Source organism: Chiloscyllium plagiosum, unplaced genomic scaffold (assembly GCF_037043375.1).
Source record: "Chiloscyllium plagiosum isolate Xiang-an unplaced genomic scaffold, Cpla_swu_hap1 HiC_scaffold_38, whole genome shotgun sequence".
In the NCBI taxonomy this organism is placed as follows: Eukaryota; Metazoa; Chordata; class Chondrichthyes; order Orectolobiformes; family Hemiscylliidae; genus Chiloscyllium; species Chiloscyllium plagiosum.
Window position 1 is genome coordinate 4850937 of NW_028270176.1, and position 21556 is coordinate 4872492.

Below are 21556 nucleotides of genomic sequence, written 5' to 3' on the forward strand. Positions count from 1 at the left end.
TTTTAATAAGGTTGTCTTTCATTCTTCTATATTCCAATAAGTACAGGCCCATATATTCAACCTCTCCTCATAAGACAGTCTTCCATATCTGAGATCAGCCTTCTCTTGACTGCCTCCTACTCTGGTATATCTTCCCTTAAGGAAACCATTCTCAATATTCCAGCTATGGTCTGAAAAGTTCCTTCTGAGATTCTGGAAGGCTCTGAGACTCCATTCTCTCTGAAATAAAGTTCACATTCCATTTGCCTTCCCAATTACCCACTAAACTCTGTTTTTATTGGTAAAGAGATATAAGACAGAGAAGAAGCAGAGAGCTTAGGAAGCCCAGAGACTGACAAAGTAAACAGAAACAAGGAGAGTTATGGCAGTTGGAGAAGGTTAGAAAGATAAGGAATGGTATAGGGGCTGAAGGAAGCTACAGAGGAAGGGTGTAGGGAACTGGAGAACGGAAGTCAGATAAGGAGGTGTGTAGGGGCTGGAGGAAGTCCCAGTGATAGAGTGAGTGTAGGGGCTGGAGGAGGTGTTTGAGATAGTGAGGGGTCTAGGGGCTGGTGGAGGTTCAGAGATAGGGAGATGTTCAGGCTGAGGAAATAGGTAGCTATTGTTAGGACTGGAGGTCATAAAGAAGATAAGGGAGGGAGGGTTTGGGTGAAAAAGGAGTTGATACAATAGATTAAATGTTTGAAGTCTATTGTAGTTGGACTGGGAGCCAATCTCGGAGTTCTCTGTCAGAACTAGGAATGATTGACACACTGTAACAAATAAATTTTCAACTGTGGTGACTGAGCAAGTCTGAATTTCTAACCTTTCCATTCATTCAGTTTTACCCACGGCTGAGTTGAAGGTGAAAATGCCAAAACAAATCACAATTTTTGACACAACAATCCACATTGAAGTGTGCGGAAGGTAAAATCTCTCTCTTCAACTCTCTACCTTAACTGGTCTTGATCCTGTTCTGGGAGTGTTCGATGGGGAAAGGTTAGAGGGGGCTTTACTGTGCATCTATTTACGTGCTGTACCTGTCCTGGGAGTGTTCGATGGGGACAGGGGAGAGGGGGTTTTACTATGCATCTGTTTCCGTGCTGTACCTGTCCTGGGAGTGTTCGATGGGGACAGGGGAGAGGAGGCTTTAATGTGCATCTGTTTCCGTGCTGTACCTGTCCTGGGAGTGTTCGATGGGGACAGGGTAGAGGACACTTTGTCTGCATCTAATCCCATGTTGACCATAGAATCAACACAATGTGGAAATAGGCCATTTGACCCAACAGGTCCACACCGACCCTCAGAGAGTAACTCATTCCCCGACATTTCCCCTGACTAATGAACCCAACCTAACCCAATGAACCCAACGCAACCTACCCATGGCTATTTACCCTAACCTGCACATATTTGGACTCTGGGAGGAAACCCACGCAGACACAGGGAAAATGTGAAAACCCCACCCAGACACTCACCCGAGGCTGGAATTGAACCTGAGTCCCTGGCGCTGTGAGGCAGCAGTGCTAACCCCTGAGCCACTGTGCTGCCCCTATTGTCCCTGTCCTGGGAATGTTTGATGGGGACAGTGTTGAAGGACATTTACTTTCAGTTTAAAAGTGCACAGAGAGCTTTGTTCTGTATCTCACGCTGTTCTGTAGCTGGCTTGGGAATGTTTGACAGGAATGGTGTCGTGGGAGATTTACTCTGTGTGTAAGATTTGGACTCCATATTTTGCAGATACACATACGGGAAACCTGTGAGGGGCCAGGTGAATGGAACTGTTTGTTTGGGTCATATGGCTCATGATCCTGACCCTATTCTTTGTCAGATCATTGTAGGTGAGGTAGGTCCTGCTATATTGATGCCTCTCCCACATGAAATAAACTTAGATCAATCACCACTGCACTGTCGGAGGGTCAGTACTGAGGGAGTGCCACACTGTTGGATGGTCAGTACTGAGGGAATGCCTCACTGTTAGAGGGTCATTACAGAGGGAGTGACGCTCTGTCAGAGGGTCAGCGCTGAGGGAGTGCCGCACTGTCAGAGGGTCAGTACTGAGGGAGTGCTGCATTTTCAGAGGGTCAGTGCTGAGGGAGCGCTGCACTGTCAGATGTTCAGTACTGAGAGAGTGCTGCACTATCAGAGAGTCAGTACTGGGGGAGTCATAGAGTCATAGAGATGTATAGCATGGAAACAGACCCTTTGGTCCAACCCGTCCATGTCAACCAGATATCCCAACCCAATCTAGTCCCACCTGCCAGCGCCCGGCCCATATCCCACCAAACCCTTCCTATTCATTTAATCATCCAAATGCCTCTTAAATGTTGCAACTGTACCAGCCTGCACCACATCCTCTGGCAGCTCATTCCATACACGTACCACCCTCTGCGTGAAAAAGTTGCCCCTTAGGTCTCTTTTATATCTTTCCCCTCTCACCCTAAACCTATGCCCTCTAGTTCTGGAAACTCCGACACAGGGAAAAGACTTTGCCTATTTATCCTATCCATGCCCCTCATAATTTTGTAAACCTCTATAAGGTCACCCCTCAGCCTCCGCCACTCCAGGGAAAACAGCCCCAGCCTGTTCAGCCTCTCCCTGTAGCTCATATCCTCCAACCCTAGCAACATCCTTGTAAATCTTTTCTGAACCCTTTCAAGTTTCACAACATCTTTCCGATAGGAAGGAGACCAGAATTGCACGCAATATTCCACCAGTGGCCTAACCAATGTCATGTACAGCCGCAACATGACCTCCCAACTCCTGTACTCAATACTCTGACCAATAAAGGAAAGCATACCAAACGCCTTCTTCACTATCCTATCTACATGCGACTCCACTTTCAAGGAGCTATGAACCTGCACTCCAAGGTCCCTTTGTTCAGCCTTAATAGGACCTTACCATTAAGTGTATAAGTCCTGCTAAGATTTGCTTTCCCAAAATGCAGCACCTCGCATTATCTGAATTAAACTCCATCTGCCACTTCTCAGTCCTTTGGTCCATCTGGTCCAGATCCTGTTGTAATCTGAGGTAACCCTCTTCGCTGTCCACCACATCTCTAATTTTGGTGTCATCTGCAAACTTACTAACCGTACCTCTTATGCTCACATCCAAATCATTTATGAAAGGAGTGCTGTACTGTCAAAGGGTCAGTGCTGAGGGAGTGTCGCACTGTCGGAGGGTCAGTACTGTGGGATTGCTGCACTATTGGGTGATTAGTCGAGAGGGAGTGCTTCACTGTCAGTGGGACAGTACTGAGGGAATGCCACACTGTCAGAGGATTCATCCTGAGGGAGTGATGCCCTGTCAGAGGGTCAGTACTGAGAGAGCACTGCACTATTGGAAGGTTAGTAGTAAGGGAATGCCTCACTACTGGACGGTCAGCACTAAGGGAGTGCTTCACTATTGGAGGGTCAGTGCTGAGGGAGTGCTTCACTGTCAGAGGGTCAGTACTGAGGGAGTGCTGCACTGTCAGAGGATCAGTACTGAGGGAGTGCTGCACTGTCAGAGGGTCAGTACTGAGGGAGTGCTGCACTGTCAGATGGTCAGTACTGAGGGAGTGCTGCACTGTCAGAGGGTCAGTACTGAGGGAGTTCTGCACTGTCAGAGAGTCAGTACTGAGGGAGTGCTGCACTGTCAGAGGATCAGTACTGAGGGAGTGCTACACTATTGGATGGTCAGTATTGAGGGAGTGCTGCACTGTCAGAGGGTCTGTACTGCGGGAGTGTTGCACTGTCAGAGGGTCAGTACTGGAGGAGTGCCGCACTGTCGGAGAATCAGTACTGAGGGAGTGCCACACTATTAATGGGTCAGTATTGAGGGAGTGCCACACTGTCAGAGGATTAATACTGAGGGAGTGTTGCCCTGTCAGAGGGTCATTACTGAGGGAGTGCCTCACTGTTGGAGGGTCAGTGGTAAGGGAGTGCTGCACTGTCAGAGGGTTAGTACTTAGGGAGTACCGCACTTTCACAGGGTCACCAGTGAAGGGGAGCCACACTACCAGAGGGTCAGTACTGAGGGAGTGCCGCACTGTCAGAGGGTCAATAGTGAGGGAGTGCCGCACTGTCAGAGGGTCAGTGCTGAGGGAGTGCTGCACTGTCAGAGGATTAATACTGAGGGAGTGTTGCCCTGTCAGCAGGTCAGTACTGAGGGAGTGTTGCACTGTCAGAGGGTCAGTACTGAGGGAGTGTTGCAGTGCCAGAGGGTCAGTACTGAGGGAGTGCTGCACTGTCTGAGAGTCAGTGGTGAGGGAGTGCTGCACTGTCAGAGAGTCAGTACTGAGGGAGTGTTGCACTGTCAGAGAGTCAGTACTGAGGGAGTGTTGCACTGTCAGAGGGTCAGTACTGAGGGAGTGTTGCAGTGCCAGAGGGTCAGTACTGAGGGAGTGCCGCAATGTCTGAGAGTCAGTGGTGAGGGAGTGCTGCACTGTCAGAGAGTCAGTACTGAGGGAGTGTTGCACTGTCAGAGGGTCAGTACTGAGGGAATGCTGCATTGTCTCTTTCCTCTTTTTTGGTTGTTCTCTGATGACCCGCCATGAAATGATTTTTTTAGATGGATTTGAACGGCTGTCTGTCTACAGATGTCTCCACTGATGTGTTTCCCTTCAGAGAAAGACCAAACCAAAGACTCATTGATGCGCAGTTTGTCCTGACAGAGGAGGGGACAGGTAAGTCTAGCGACAGATGCAACTACATGCTCACCTCTCTCTCTCACGTTTAAACATTCTGTCCCGTGTTGTCAACTTGGCAGTTTTCCATTCCCCACTCTGTCCGTGTCACTCTTGAACTTTATCTTTGTTGCTCTCCCACTAAGTCTCTCCCACACTGTCTCTGTCGCATTCAATCTCTCCCACTCTCTCCCTGTCCCACTCTTCCTCTTCCACCTTATCAAGATTCAAATCATGCTGGAAAAGCACAGCAGGTCAGGCAGCATCCGAGGAGCAGGAAAATCGACATTTCAGGCAAAAGCCCTTCATCAGGAATGCCCCTCGTCTTTTGCCTGAAACGTCGATTTTCCTGCTCCTCAGATGCTGCCTGATCGGCTGTGCTTTTCCAGCACCACTCTGATCTTGACTCTAATCTCCAGCATCTACAATACCCACTTCTGCCTCTTAAACTTTGTCCCTGTCCTGGTCTCTCACCTTCACTTTGTCACTCCCAATCTCACCCTCCATCACTGTGCATCTTCCTCCCCCTATCAACCTCCCACTCTCTGTGTCCTTCACTGTGCCTCTCCCCCTTCATTCTGTCTCTCATCGCTCTGCCTCTCTCCCTCACTCTATTCTTCCCTCATATTGTCTCTCCTGCATACTGTCACTCTGCAGGACGTAGAGTTGCAGAAGCCTCAGCCTCTGTCCTTGTTGAACAAGTTCAAGAGATTTACTCTCTGTGTGGATGGGAATGGGACTGCAGGGAGAATGAGCCACCTGACTGCAGTGCTGGTAGCCAATCAAGTAGGGGGAGAGAAGGGAAAGGATTTTGTAATTGGGGATAGTATAGTTGGAGGCGGAGACACAGGATGGAGAGTCCTGAAGATTGTGTTGCCTGCATGATGCTCGGACGCAGAACATCTCATCTGGGCTGCAGAGAACCTTGGAGTGGGAGGAGAAAGAGCCAATGGTCATGGCCCACAGAGATACCAATGACATTGATAAAACTTGGGCAGAGGTTCTGCTAAGGGAGTATGAACAACAAGAAACTAAACTAAAAATCAGAACCAACAAGGTAATAATCTCTGGATTACTACATGAGCTAATTGGCACAGGTCAATAATATTAAGCAGGTAAATGTGTGGCTCAAAGATAGGTGTGGGAGAAATGGGTTTGAATTAATGGGACATTGGCACTTGTACTCAGGAAGAAGGGACCTGTTCCAATAGGAAGGTCTTCATCTAAACCAGTGTCCTAGTGACTCACATAACTAGGACTGGAGAAAGGGCTTTAAACTAAATGGGGGGGTGGGAAATAAGGTTCAATTTTAGGGCATTTTAGAAAACCTGAATTTGGAACGGGTTAGCGATCAAACTTCAGGTACAAACGAATGCCAAGATGGATGGGTAATACAGGACTGAAGGTGTTATATCTGCATGCATGCAGTATAAGGGATAATGTAACTAAGCTTGTGGCAGGTATGACGTGGTGGGCATCACGGAGACATGGCTGCAAGGGGATCAGGACTGGGAGCTAAATATTCAAGGACATACATCCTATCGAAAAGATAGGCAGGTGGGTGCGGGGAAGGGGGTTGCCTTATTATTAGGAAATGAAATTAAATCAACATTATGAGGCTAAGTAGGGTCAGATGATGTAGAAACTGTGTGTGTAGAATTGAGGAACCGCAAAGTTCAAAAAACCACAGTTGGAGTTAGGTAAAGGCCTCCAAACAGTAGTCAGGAGCTGGGGCTCAAGATACACAAGGAGATAGAAAGGTTGTGTAGAAGAGGCAAGGTTACAGTGATCATGGGGGATTTCAAAATGCAGGTGGACCTGGGAAAATCAGGCTCATAGTGAATTGAAGAAAAGGAATTTCTGGAATGTCTGAGAGATGGCTTTTTGGAGCAGTTTGTGATGGGGCCCATTAGGGTACAAGCAATATTGGATTTAGTGTTGTGCAAAGAGGCAGATTTTATAAGGGAGCCTAAGGAAACAGTGATCATAACATGTTTAAATTTACTATGCAATTTGAGGGGGAGAGGAAAGAATCAGAGCTAACGGTATTTACAGCTGAATAAAGGCATGGGAGAGGAGCTGGGTAGAATTGACTGGGAGGGGAGCTGCGCAGGAAAGACAGTGGAACAGTAATGGCAGAAGTTTCTGAGAGTAATTCAGGAGACACTGCAGAGATTCATCCCAAGGAAAAATAAGCATGGTACAGGGAGGATGAGGCAACCATGGCTGACTAGGGAAACCAGGGATAACATAAAAGTGAAAGAGAAAACATATAATGTGTCGAAGGGCAGTGGAAACCAGAGGAATAGAAAGCTTACAAAGACTGACACAGAGCAATAAAAAAAGAAGGGAGAAGACTAAATATGAGAGTAAACTGGTCGGTAATATAAAGGAAGATGTAAGAGTTTCTTTTGAGATATAAGGGGCAAAAAAGAATCAAACGTGGACATCAGGCCACTGGAAAATGATGATGCTGGAGAGTTAGTAATAGGGAATAAGGAAATGGCTGAGGAACTGAATAATTATTCGCGTCAGTCTTCACGATGGAAGACATGAGTAATATCCCAAAACTTCAAGAGAATGACTGAACGGAGCTGAGTATGGTGACCATCAACAGGGAAAAGGTGCTAGAAAAACTAAATGGCCTAAAGGTGGATATATCATCTGGACCAAATGGACTATATCCCAGAGTTTGAAAGGAGATAGCTGAAGAGATAGTGGAGGTGTTAGTGGTGATCCTTCAGGAATCGGGAGAATCAGGGAGGGTCCCAACTGACTGGAAAATTATTAGTGTGACAGCCCTGCTTAAAAAGGGGGTAAGGCAAAATATGGAAAATTACAGACTGATTAGCCTAACGTCAGTTGTAGGTAAGATCCTGGAATCCATTGTGAGGGATGAGATTTCAGAGTACTTGGAAGTGTATGGTAAAATAGGGCAAAGTGAGCATGGTTTCATCAAGGGGAGATCATACCTGACAAATCTATTAGAATTCTTTGAGGAAATAACAAGCAGGTTCGACCAAGGAGAGCCAACGGATGTTATGTCCTTGGACTTCAAGAAAGCCTTAGCCAAGGTGCTGCACTGGAGTCTGCTGAGTAAGGTAAGGGCCCATGGTGTTCGAGGGATGGTGCTAGCATGGATAGAAGCTTGGCTATCTGGCAGAAAGCAGAGAGTGAGGATAAAAGGTCCTTCTCAGGATGGCAGCTAGTGACTAGTGGTGTTCTGTAAGGCTCAGTGTTGGGACCACAACTTTTTACTTTATACATGAACAATCTAAATGATGGAACTAAGGGCATTCTGGCTAATTTTGCAGACAATGCAATGATATGTAGAGGGACAGGTAACATTGAGGAGGTGGGGAGGCTGCAGAAAGATTTAGAAAGGTTAGAAGAGTGGGCAAGAAATGGCAGATGGAGTACAATATTGGAAGTTGTGAGATCATACACTTTGGTAGGAAGAACAGAGGCATGGATTATTTCTAAATGGAGAGACTTGGGAGTTCTAGTCCAGAATTCTCTCAAGGTAAACTTGCAGGTTGAGTCAGTAGTTAGGAAAAAGTGAGGTCTGCAGATGCTGGAGATCAGAGCTGAAAATGTGTTGCTGGAAAAGCGCAGCAGGTCAGGCAGCATCCAGGGAACAGGAGAATCGACGTTTCGGGCATAAGCCCTTCTTCAGGAATGAGGAAAGTGTGTCCAGCAGACAAAGATAAAAGGTAGGGAGGAGGGACTTGGGGGAGGGGAGTCGGAAATGCGATAGGTGGAAAGAGGTCAAGGTGAGGGTGATAGGTCAGACTGGGGTGGGGGCGGAGAGGTCAGGAAGAAGATTGCAGGTCATCTCCTCTGCACAGAAGCTCTTCAGCCACATTCTCAAACAGACTCGCTACCACAGCCACATCTCCTTCCTCAGCACCTGCCCACGGAACCGACTTATCCCGCACGGACTCCGGACTACGTTCCGACCAACACAATTTGGACCCAACCAGGACAACCAGTACCTACAACAAATCCGAAGCTTCCAGCAACAGAGCTCCCTCCGGATCCTCCGCTCCATGCTTGCAGCCATGCGCCGCTATCTACATTCCCTGCAACTCGACTGACCCCAGCTCAGGACAACACTCTCACAGACCTGTAAAGGACCTCTACTGTTCTTCATTTACAGAAGGATCCATAAACTAAACAAACATTTCTTCCTGGCCATATCGGAAATCAAAGACAGTAAGTACCAAAAACTTTCATGTACTTACCCCTACACTCTGGGTTCCTCAACTGTTCCAGAATCTTCCATCGGCTCCGAAATCAGTCTGGCGCCATTACACATGCCCCCGCTACATCGCCCGCGGCAATAGCCGCCGCCACGGACGATGACTCCGACCGACCTCGCAGCCTCCGCGATCACCGCCCAGACAACCGCCTCCGTGATCGCCATGAAGACAATCGCCGACAGATTCGCGACCTCCGCGGCTATGGGGAATAACTCTGTCTCTGTGGTCGCCGCAGCCACTTCCGCCCCCAGTGACGTTACTAACCTACACGACCACAACGCCGCATGTGTCTCCGCGCCCACGCCGATCTCCGTCACCACGTCTAACCCCGCCCCTTCGCCGATCTCCGACAGCATGCCTAACCCTGCCCCCACGCCGATATCCATCACCACGCCCAACCCCGCCCCCACGCCAATCTCCGTCCCCGCCCCCAGGCCTAACCCCGCCCCCACACCCAGCTCCAGCCCCACACCAGGTCCTAGCTCCCAGCCCTGCCGTGTTTTCACCATCCCTCCAGACCTACACCTCTCTGAGGATGAAAGATCAGTCCTCAGCAGAGACCTCACCTTCATTCCCCTACGCTCCCGGATTGATGAATTCAACACGCGGCGTGACATCGAACAATTCTTCTGCCGCCTTCGCCTCCGCGCCTACTTCTTTAACCAAGACTCCCGCCCACCCTCTGACGACCCCTTCTCCCACCTCCAACACACCCCATCCACCTGGACACCCCGTGCTGGCCTCCTACCTGCCCTCGACCTCTTCATAGCAAACTGCCGCCGTGATATTAACCGCCACCTGAACTCCCCCACCCCCCCCACCCACTCCAACCTCTCACCCTCGGAACGCGCAGCCCTCCACTCCCTCCGTTCCAACCCCAACCTCACCATCAAACCAGCTGACAAGGGAGGCGCGGTAGTAGTTTGGCGCACCGACCTTTACACCGCTGAGGCCAAACGCCAGCTCGCAGATACCTCCTCCTATTGCCCCCTTGACCATGACCCCACCCCCCACCACCAAACCATCATCTCCCAGACCATCCATAACCTCATCACCTCAGGGGACCTCCCATCCACCGCCTCCAACCTCATAGTCCCACAACCCCGCACCTCCCGCTTCTACCTCCTGCCCAAAATCCACAAACCTGACTGCCCCGGCCGACCCATCGTCTCCGCCTGCTCCTGCCCCACCGAACTCATCTCCGCATACCTCGACACGGTCCTGTCCCCCTTAGTCCAAGAACTCCCCACCTACGTTCGGGCACCACCCATGCCCTCCACCTCCTCCATGATTTTCGCTTCCCCGGTCCCCAACGCCTTATCTTCACCATGGACATCCAGTCCCTGTACACCTCCATCCCCCATCACGAAGGACTCAAAGCCCTCTGCTTCTTCCTTTCCCTCCGTACCAACCAGTACCCTTCCACTGACACCCTCCTTCGACTGACTGAACTGGTCCTCACCCTGAACAACTTCTCTTTCCAATCCTCCCACTTCCTCCAAACGAAAGGAGTAGCCATGAGCACCCGCATGGGCCCCAGCTATGCCTGCCTCTTCGTAGGATATGTGGAACAATCCATCGTCCGCAACTACACTGGCCCCACCCCCCACCTTTTCCTCCGCTACATCAATGACTGTATCGGCGCCGCCTCGTGCTCCCACCAGGAGGTTGAACAGTTCATCCACTTCACCAACACCTTCCACCCCGACCTCAAATTCACCTGGACAGTCTCAGATTCCTCCCTCCCCTTCCTCGACCTTTCTATTTCTATCTCAGGTGACCGAATCAACACGGACATCTACTACAAACTGACCGATTCCCACAGGTCCTTGGACTACACCTCCTCCCACTCTGCCCCCTGTAAAAACGCCATCCCATTCTTCCAATTCCTTCGTCTCCGCCGCATCTGCTCCCAGGAGGACCAGTTCCAAAAACGTACAACCCAGATGGCCTCCTTCTTCAAGGACCGCAATTTCCACCCCCCCCCCGACGTAGTCGACGATGCCCTCCACAGCATCTCTTCCACTTCCCGCTCCTCCGCCCCTGAGCCCCGCCCCTCCACCCGCCACCAGGACAGAACCCACTGGTCCTCACCTACCACCCCACCAATCTCCATGTACAGCGCATCATCCGCCGTCATTTCCGCCACCTCCAAATGGACCCCACCACCAAGGATATATTTCCCTCCCCTCCCCTATCAGCATTCCGTAAAGACCACTCCCTCCGTGACTCCCTTGTCAGATCCATACCCCCCCACCAACCCAACCTCCACTCCCGGCACCTTCCCCTGCAACCGCAGGAGGTGCAGGACTTGCGCCCACACCTCCCCCCTCACCTCCCTCTAAGGTCCCAAAGGAAACTTCCATATCCGCCACAAATTCACCCGCACCTCCACACACATCATCTATTGCATCCTCTGCACCCGATGTGGCCTCCTCTATATTGGGGAGATAGGCCGCCTACTTGCGGAGCGTTTCAGAGAACACCTCTGGGACACCCGGACCAACCAACCCAACCACCCTGTGGCTCAACACTTCAACTCCCCCTCCCACTCCATCAAGGATATGCAAGTCTTTGGACTCCTCCATCGTCAGACCACAACAACACGACGGTTGGAGGAAGAGCGCCTCATCTTCCGCCCAGGAACCCTCCAACCACAAGGGATGAACTCGGATTTCACCAGTTTCCTCATTTCCCCTCCCCCCACCTTGTCTCAGTCAAATCCATCGAACTCAGCACCACCTTCCTAACCTGCAATCTTCTTCCTGACCTCTCCGCCCCCACCCCAGTCTGACCTATCACCCTCACCTTGACCTCTTTCCACCTATCGCATTTCCGACGCCCCTCCCCCAAGTCCCTCCTCCCTACCTTTTATCTTTGTCTGCTGGACACACTTTCCTCATTCCTGAAGAAGGGCTTATGCCCGAAACGTCGATTCTCCTGTTCCCTGGATGCTGCCTGACCTGCTGCGCTTTTCCAGCAACACATTTTCAGCTCAGTAGTTAGGAAGGCAAATACAATGATGGCATTTATTTAGAGAGGACTTGAATATAAAAGGAGTGATGTACTTCTGAGGCCCTATAAGGTCCTGGTCAGACCACATTTGGAGTATTGTGTGCAGTTTTGGGCTCCATATCTCACGGAGGATGTACTGGCCCAGTGTTCAGAGGAGGTTAATGAAAATGGTCCCAGGAATGAAAAGCTTAGCATATAAGGAACATTTGAGGATGCTCGGTGTTACTCGATCGAGTTTAGAAGGATGAGGAGGGGATCTAATTGGTACTTGCAAAATACTGAATCGCCTGGACAGAGTAGATGTTGGGAAAATGTTTCCATTCATAGGGGAGACTAGGACCGGAGGGTACAGTCTTAAAATAAAGGGAAACAGTTTAAGAATGGAGATGAGGAGAAACTTCTTCAGCCAGAGAGTGGTGAATCTATAGAATTCATTGCCATAGATGGTTGTGGAAACCAGATCATTGAGTATATTTAAGACTGAATTAGATAGGTTCTTGATTATCAAGGAGATCAATGGTTATGGGGAGAAAGAGGGAGAATGGGGTTGAGAAACTTATCAGCCATAATTGAGTGGTAGAGCAGACTTGATGGGCTGAATGGCCTAATTTCTGCTCCGATGTCTATGGTCAAGGGCTGTCACTCTCACCTTACCTCTGGAATTCAGCTCTTTTAACCATGTTTGAACCAAGACTCTACTGAGATCAGGAGCTAAGTGGCCCTGGCAGATGTCACTGAGCATGTCATTGCTGAGCAGGTGCTGCTTTATAACACCGTAGATGACCCCTTCCATCACTTTACTGATGATCGACAATAGACTGATGGGGTAGGAATTGCTTGGGTTGGATTTGTCCTGCTTTTTACATACAGGACGTACTTGGGCAATTTCCCACATAGTCAGACAGATGCCTGTGTTCTAACTGCACTGGAAGAGCTAGGGGAGTGGCAAGTTCTGAAGCAGAACGGGCGGTACGTTGGCACAGTGGTTAGCACTGCTGCCTCACAGCGCCGGAGACCCGGGTTCAATTCCCGCCTCAGGCGACTGACTGTGTGGAGTTTGCACATTCTCCCCGTGTCTGCGTGGGTTTCCTCCCACCGTCCAAAAATGTGCAGGTCAGGTGAATTGGCCATGCTAAATTGCCCATAGCGTTAGGTGAAGGGGTAAATGTAGAGGAATGGGTCTGGGTGGATTGCGCTTCGGTGGGTCGGTGTGGACTTGTTGGGCCGAAGGGCCTGCTTCCACACTGTAAGTAACCTAATCCAATCCAATCTAATCTAAAAAAAACACATTGCTGGAATTTTGTCAGGGCCTGTTCCTTTGTAGTCAGCCAATGCCTCCAACAGATGTTTTGATTTCACGTGGAATGAATTGAATTAGCTGAAAACTGGTATCTGGAATGCTGGGGAAAGGGATGAAACATCCAATTGGAAATTCTGGCTGCAGATTGCTGCAAATGTTTTGGTCTTATCTTTTGCGCTGATGTGCTGGGCTCCTCCATCATTGAGGATGGGGGTATTTGTGGAGCCTCCTCCTCCAGTGAGTTATTTAATTGTCCACCACCATTCTTGACTCGATATGGCAGGACTGCGGAGTTTAGATCTGATCCTTTGGTTGTGGCTGAAAAATGTGTTGCTGGAAAAGCGCAGCAGGTGAGGCAGCATCAAAGGAGCAGGAGAATCGACGTTTCGGGCATAAGAAGAAGGGCTTATGCCCGAAACGTCGATTCTCCTGCTCCTTTGATGCTGCCTGACCTGCTGCGCTTTTCCAGCATCACATTTTTCAGCTCTGACCTCCAGCATCTGCAGTCCTCACTTTCTCCTTTGGTTGTGGGACCGCTTAGCTCCGTCTATTACTTATTGCTTATGCTGTTTGGCATGCATGTAGTCCTATGCATGTAGTCCTGTTTGGTAGCTTCACCAGATTGACACCTCATTTTCAGGTCTGCCTGGTGCAGCTCCTGGCATGTCCTCCTGCGCTCTCCATTAAATGAGCAGGAACCCCCTAACTTGATGTGGGGAATATGGCAGATATTAAATTACAGATTGAGCTGGAGTACAATTCTGCTGCTGTTGATGGCACACAGCATCTTCTGGATGCCCAGTTTTGAGTTGGTCGAGCTGTTTGATGTCTGTTCCCTTTAGAGTGGCGATAGTGTTACACAGCACAGTGAAGGGTATTCTCAATGTGAAGACAGGCATTTGTCTCCACAAGGACTCCACAAGGTCACTGTTACCGATACAGTCATGGACCGATGTATCTGCAGCAAGGCAGATTGGTAAAGGTGAGGTCAAGTCTGTTTTTCCCTCTTGGTTCACTCACCAGTTGCCGCAGTTATGTCCTTTAGGACCCAACCAGGTCAATCAGTGGCACTGCTACTGAGCCATTCTTGGTGGTGGACATTTTGTGCCCTGCCTATTCATACTGGTTCCTTGAGGTGTTGTTCAGTGTGAAGCACTCTATGACCTGTATGTCCTTGTTTGCTATATTCTGCCTGTACTGCTCGCAAAACAAAGCTTTGCACTGTACTCGGGTATGTGTGACTACAATAAATTAAATCACATCAAATACAATCTAGAAGTACTGATTCATCAGCGGAGGGTAATCAGTCCAAGGATTCCTTACCCTGAAACTATGAGACATCATGAGGTTGTGCCTGCCTCACAGTGTTTTATAATTCTTATACCTCGCAAAGAAACTGAGCCAACTCTTAATAATAGTAATAAACAATAGTATTTATCTATTCAACACAATTAATATTGTAATAATACAATACTCAACAACCTAATTTATAGTATAAATCTAATCTCCTATCTTGTGCTTTAACTTAACTCTGTATGTGAGCTTTGAGAAGATTTGAAAAGAGGCAGTAATGCAGAGACTCGAACAAACAGCTCTGCCAACCATCCAACCCAAACTTTGGGTCTGCTACGTGGATGACACCTTTGTCATCAACAAACAAAACAAATTAAAGGAAACCTTCAAGACCATCAATAATACCCTTACTGGCATAAAATTCACTAAAGAGGAGGAAAACAACAACAAACTGCCCTTCTCAGATGGTGCAGTAGAGCGAACAGCCAATGGGGAACTTCAAACCAGCGTCTACAAGAAAACAGCACGTACGGACTATTGAAATACAGAAGCAAACATCCCGACACCCACAAACAAAGCTGCATTAGAACGTTATTTCAACAAGCCATCACACACTGCAGCACAGAGGTACTACGCAGAGCAGAGGAAAATCACCAATATAATGCATTCAAAAAAAGGGTACCCAATGAACACAGTCCGCCGATTTCTCAGCAACAATCCCCAACAAGCAGACAAAACACATACAGAAACCCTAGCCACTCTCCTCCTCATCAAAGACTTCATGGAAATGACTTCCAGACTACTCAGACCTCTTGGCATCATGGTAGCCCATAAACCCACCAACACACTAAAACAGCAGCTAATGAACTTGAAAGACCCTATAGAGACAACAAGCAAAACTAATGTTATTTACAAAATACCTTGCAAAAATTGTAAAACAAGCAGAAAACTAGCTAACAGGATACATGAACATCAACTAGCCACAAAAAGACATGACCCACTCTCACATATCCTTACATGCAGATGAGGAAGGACACCACTTTGACTAGGGCAACACATCCACCCTAAGACAGGACAAACAGACTCACACACAAGAACTCCTTGAAGCATGGCATTCCAACTGGAACTCCATCAACAAGCACGTCGACTTGGATCCCATTCACCACCCCAGAGAAAAAGAACAGGAAATGACAACAACATAGAAAATGGCATCACCACAGGAAATGACATCACCAACCCAAGGAAACACGTAAATAGACAACACCAGTGCTTCAACCCCAAGCTCACTGAAGATGTTACCTAGTATGGTGACGAAATGTCTGAAAATGGACCTTCCAGCTCAGTGAGCAAACCTACATCCTTAACTCTGTATATCACCTTGATCCATGTGGTGATGATCATCTGGTCTTCTCCTTGTGGTCCCAGGAGTGACTTCTCTTCTTGATGATTGGTCTCAAGACACTGTCCCTGAGGGTAGTGTTGTGAAGATTCTTATACTGAGAAGTCGTCATGCCCTTTTGAGAGGGTCTTCAATCTCCAGTAATAGATCGAACAGGCCTCGATCACCCTGATCGATCGGACCCAACCAGGCAGTAGCAGGGTGGGCCTTGGACATCCATTCCTGGGGGTGTTAGGTGCATGTAGGTCAGGTAGAACATAGAACATATAAAAGGACAGCACAGAACAAGCCCTTCAGCCCACGATGTTGTGGTGAGAATTAATCCTAATGTAAAATAAAATAACTTAACCTACGCACTCCTCAATTCACTGCTGTCCATGTTTATGTCCCTAATGACTCTGCTTCCACCACCACCTCTGGCAACGCATTCCATGCATTCACAACTCTCTGCATAAAGCATTTTCTTCTGACATCCCCTCTACATCTTTTTCCTAATATCTTAAAACTTATGACCCCTCATGCCAGTCAATTCTGCCCTGGGAATAAATCTCTGACAATTGAGTCTATCCATTCCCATCATTATCTTGTATAACTCGATCAGGTCACCGCTCTTCCTCTTCTCTCCAGAGAGAAAAGTCCAAGCTTAGTCAACCTCTCTTTACAAGGCAAGCCCTCCAGTCCAGGCAGCATCCTGTTAAACCTTCTTTGCACCCTCTTCTCGCCTCTGTATCTTTCCTATAGTAGGGCGGCCAGAACTGGACACAATATTGCAAGTGTGGTCTCAGCAGGGTCTTGTAGAGCTGTAGGGAGAAGGGCTAATGCCCGAAACGTCGATTCTCCTGTTCCCTAGATGCTGCCTGACCTGCTGCGCTTTTCCAGCAACACCTTTCCATCTCTTGTAGAGCTGTAGCAAAACCTCGCGACTCTTAAACTCAATCCCCCTGTTAATGAAAGCCGAAATACCATATGCTTTCTTAACAACCCTGTCCACTTGGGTGGCAACTTGGGTGGCAACAGATCCCTCTGTTCCTTCACGCTGCCAAGAATCCTGTCTTTAATCCTATATTCAGCATTCAAGTTCAACCTTCCAAAATGCATCACTTTTCATTTATCCAGGTTGAACTCCATCTGCCATTTCTCAGCCCAGCTCTGCATCCTGTCTATGTCGCACTGCAGCCTGCAATAGCCCTCGGTACTATCAATGGCACCTCTAACCTTTGTGTCATCTGCAAATTTACTAACCCACCCCTCAACCTCCTCATTCATGTCATTTATAAAAAGCAAAAAGCAGAGGCCCAAGAACAGAGCCCTGCGGGACCCCACTCAACACTGATCTCCAGACAGAATACTTTCCATCTAGAATCACTCTCTGCCTTCTGTTAGCCAACCAATTCTGAATCCAGACAGTCAAATCTCCCTGTATCCCAGACTTCCTGACTTTATGAATGAGCCTACCATGGGGAACCTTATCAAATGCCTTGCTGAAGTCCATATACACCATATTCACTGCTCGACCTTTGTTGACCTGTCTTGTCACCCCTCAAAGAACTCAATAAGATTTGTGAGACATGACCTGCCCCTCACAAAGCCACACTGACTGCCCTTAATCACACTATGCTTTGCCAAATTGTCATAAATCCTATCCCTCAGAATTCTTTCCAAAACTTTGCTGACCACGGACGTAAGACTGACTGGTCTGTAATTGCCAGGGATTTCCCTATTACCCTTCTTGAAAAGAGGAACAACATTCGCCTCCTTCCAATCCTCCGATATGACTCCCGTGGAGAGTGAGGAGGCAAAGATCTTCGCCAGTGGCTTAGCAACCTCCTTTCTCGCTTCCTGGAGCAGCCTAGGATAAACCTGGTCTGGCCCTGGGGACTTATCAATCTTAATGTTTGCCAAAATTTCCAGCACATCAACTTCATCAATCTTGATCTGGTCAAGCCTGTATTCCAGCTCCTCAAAGTTCTCATTCACAACAAGGTCCCTTTCCTTAGTGAAAACTGAAGCAAAAATCTCATTTAGGGCTTCCCCTATCTGCTCAGACCCAACGCACAAGTTCCCCTATGCTATCCCTGACCAGCCCTACCTTCTCCCTGTTCATTCTCTTATTCCTCACGTATGAGTAAAATACCTTTAGGTTCTCCCTAATCCTTCTTGCCAAGCCTTTTTCGTGCCCCCTCCTGGCTCTCCTTTGTCCATTTCTGAGCTCCCTCCTAACAAGCCTGTAATTCTCTAAAGCTGTGCTAGATCCTTGCTTCCCCCACCTTCCGTAAGCTGCCTTCTTCCTTTTTATGAGAAGCTCCTCTGTTCTCATCATCCAAGGTTCCTTAATCTTACCCCTTCTTACTTGTCTCAGAGGAACAAATTTGTGCATCACTCACAACAACTGCTCCTTAAATAGTCTCCACATGTCTGCTGTGCCCGTTCTGTGGAATAATTGCTCCCAGTCTGTACTTCCCAACTCCTGTCTGATAGCATCATAATTTCCTTTTCCTCAATTAAATATCTTCCCTTGGTAACTGCTCATTTCTCTCTCCAACGTTATGGTAAATGTGAGGCAGTTGTGATCACTGTCACCAACATGTTCTCCCACCGTGAGATTTGACACCGTGAGATTTGACATCACTCACAACAACTGCTCCTTAAATAGTCTCCACATGTCTGTTGTGCCCGTTCTGTGGAACAATTGCTCCAAATCTGTACTTTCCAAATCCTGCCTGATAGCATCATAATTTCCTGTTCCCCAATTAAATATCTTCCCTTGCTAACTGCTCATTTCCCTCTCCAAGGCCATGATAAATGTGAGGCAGTTGTGATCACTGTCACCAAAATGTTCTCCCATCATGAGAACTGACACCTGTCCTGGCTCATTGTCGAGCACCAAATCCAAAATGGCCTCTCCCCTCGTCGGTCTGTCGACAGACTGAGTAAGGAAACCCTCCTGAACACACCGGACAAAAACGGCTCCATCCAAACCATCTGTCGATATTGGGAAAGTTGAAATCACCCAGAACAATAACCCTGCTACTTCTGCATTTTTCAAAATCTACCGGCCTATGAGTTCTTGAATCTCTCTACTGCTATTAGGGGGTCTGTAGAAACCCCCCAATGAGGTGGCTGCTCCCTTGCTGTTCCTAACTTCCACCCATACTGACTCAGTAAACAAACTTCCACAACAACCTTCATTTCTGTAGCTGTGATGCACTCTCTGATTAGCAATACTACACCCCCTCCTCTTTGTCCACCCTCCCTGTTGTTTTTAAATGTTCTAAACCTTGGAACATCCAGCAACCATTCCTGCCCCTATGAAACCCATGTCTCCGTTATGGCCACAACATCATAGCCCCAAGTGCTGATCCATGCTCCAAGTTTGTCACTCTTATTTCTGATACTCCTTGTGTTAAAGCAGACACGCTTTAATTGATCCCTTTGTTTCATCGCATGAAAAGCCTTCCCGATAGATTCACTACATCTGCCCCATTTACAATAGCCCCCTTCTCAGATATGTAGCGCTGATTCCCATCCCCCTGTCTAACTAGTTTCAACTGGTTTGGCAGAGCGGTGGGAAGTCGCCAACTCCAAATAAGGGCTGTGAGGTGCCCCTGTGTCTGGTAAACAACTGGATGTTTCCATTTGTCCTGAGGATGTCATTCAGGTCAATTCTATTCAATTCCAATTCAAGTGTATATTGTATTGTCTGCAGCTGTTGGGTCAGTTGCATACTGTCTGTCTGTTGCTGCAGCCTGTCTGTATTCTGGAGTCTTTGAGCACAGTCACTTTTAGTCAAGGCTTATCTCAATTTCCCAGCATACCTCATTTATAGTTTATTTTTCATAAATTCATCTTTCCAAATGGCCAGTCTAGCCACAGTGAAGTCTGGAGTCAATGTTGAGGGCTCCCAAAACACTCCCTCCTAATTGTAAACAGGAACAGGATGTATCCAGGCATGGCATTGGTGGTGTCTGGGACATTGTAAGGTATGATTCTGTGAGTATGACTGTGTTAAGCTGTTGTCTGTGAGACAGCTCTCCCAATTTCGACACTAGCCCCAAGATATTAATGATGAGGAATTTGCAGAATCAACAGGGCTGATTCTGCCGTTGTCTTGTCCAGTGCCGAGATTGATGCTAGGATATCTGCCCGGTTTCTTTGAGACTTTATTGCAATTGGTACAACTAACTAGCATGCTAAGCCACTTCAGACAGCAACTGAGAGTCAACCACATTGCTGTAGCTCTGGAGTCACAATGTAGGTCAGACCAGGTACAGATGGCAGATTTGCTTCCCTAACGGGCATTAGTAAACCAAATGGGTTTTTTAGACAATTGACAATGGGTTCATGGTCATCATTAGACTCTTAATTCCATATTTTCTGTTTAAATTGGATTCAAGCTGCATTATCTGCATGGTGGGATGTGAATCCAGATCCCCAGAAAATTAGCTAAGGGCAACAGTGAGTGTGGGAAAGAGAACCCACTCACTTCGATAATTTCAGTCCAAGACGAGATCTGAAGCAGCAGTATCGTTTATTATACGCTTGCAAGCATGATGTCTATAAGATAAGCACACCGGGTTTAACAAGTACACAACGGTTTGTGTTGCAGACGTTTCGTCCCCTGTCTCGGTGACATCCTTAGTGCTTGGGAGCCTCCTGTGAAGCGCTTCTGTGTTGTTTCCTCTGGCAAACCACTATAAATGCCGGAGGAAACAACACAGAAGCGCTTCACAGGAGGTTCCCAAACACTGAGGATGTCACCTAGACAGGGGACGAAACATCTGCAACTCAAATTCCCAGCTCGGCAAACAGAACCACAACAACGAGCACCTGAGCTACAAATCTTCTCACAAACTTTAATTAGATTAGATTAGATTACATTACAGTGTGGAAACAGGCCCTTCGGCCCAACAAGTCCACACCGCCCCGCTGAAGCGCAACCCACCCATACCCCTACATGTACCCCTTACCTAACACTATGGGCAATTTAGCATGGCCAATTCACCTGACCTGCACATCTTTGTGACTGTGGGAGGAAACCGGAGCACCCGGAGGAAACCCACGCAGACACGGGCAGAACGTGCAAACTCTACACAGTCAGTCGCCTGAGGTGGGAATCGAACCCGGGTCTCTGGCGCTGTGAGGCAGCAGTGCTAACCACTGTGCCACCATGCCGCCCACAACCTTTGAACACAACCTTTTATACAATTCATTCCTCTTTCCCTCCTCCCCTGTTTACATCTCCCACTACTCTAAACCTGGCTGTTTATCTCTTGCCCCATCTGGCCTTGTGCATAATAAAGTACAAGTTTTGCTTGGCCATTTCACCACATCCTGCTGTGGTTCATTGTTATATATCCTCCTTCACTGCCATCTGCTTCCTTGCTTTCTAAAGCAACATTTCCTTCCATTCTTTGCCCATACTGAGCCTTATGACCTCTTAATTGTGGTCTTTTTTGTTTTTACAGAAGCAGGAAACAGATGCTTGTAATTGTACAAGCATATCTAGCTTAACCTACACCCCCTCCCCTCACAGCACCTTAACTATTTGTCTGTAACATCTACCATTGTTTGCAGGCACATTTCATTCTTGTATGCACATTTTAGCTAATACAAAAATGATTATATATTTCCTTCATATAGTTTTC

General features: G+C 48.0%; 1 protein-coding gene across 2 annotated transcripts in view; it reads left to right on the forward strand.

Annotated features, from left to right (window-relative positions):
• The window catches only part of LOC122544240 (pregnancy zone protein-like), a 321085-nt gene that overhangs the window by 144408 nt on the left and 155121 nt on the right, over positions 1-21556 (forward strand). For both annotated transcript variants that reach the window (XM_087980973.1, XM_087980974.1), the window contains exons 7-9: positions 822-906; positions 1717-1822; positions 4528-4642. In XM_087980973.1, the coding sequence (XP_087837099.1) occupies positions 822-906; positions 1717-1822; positions 4528-4642 (306 nt within the window). The remainder of the gene's footprint in view (positions 1-821; positions 907-1716; positions 1823-4527; positions 4643-21556) is intronic.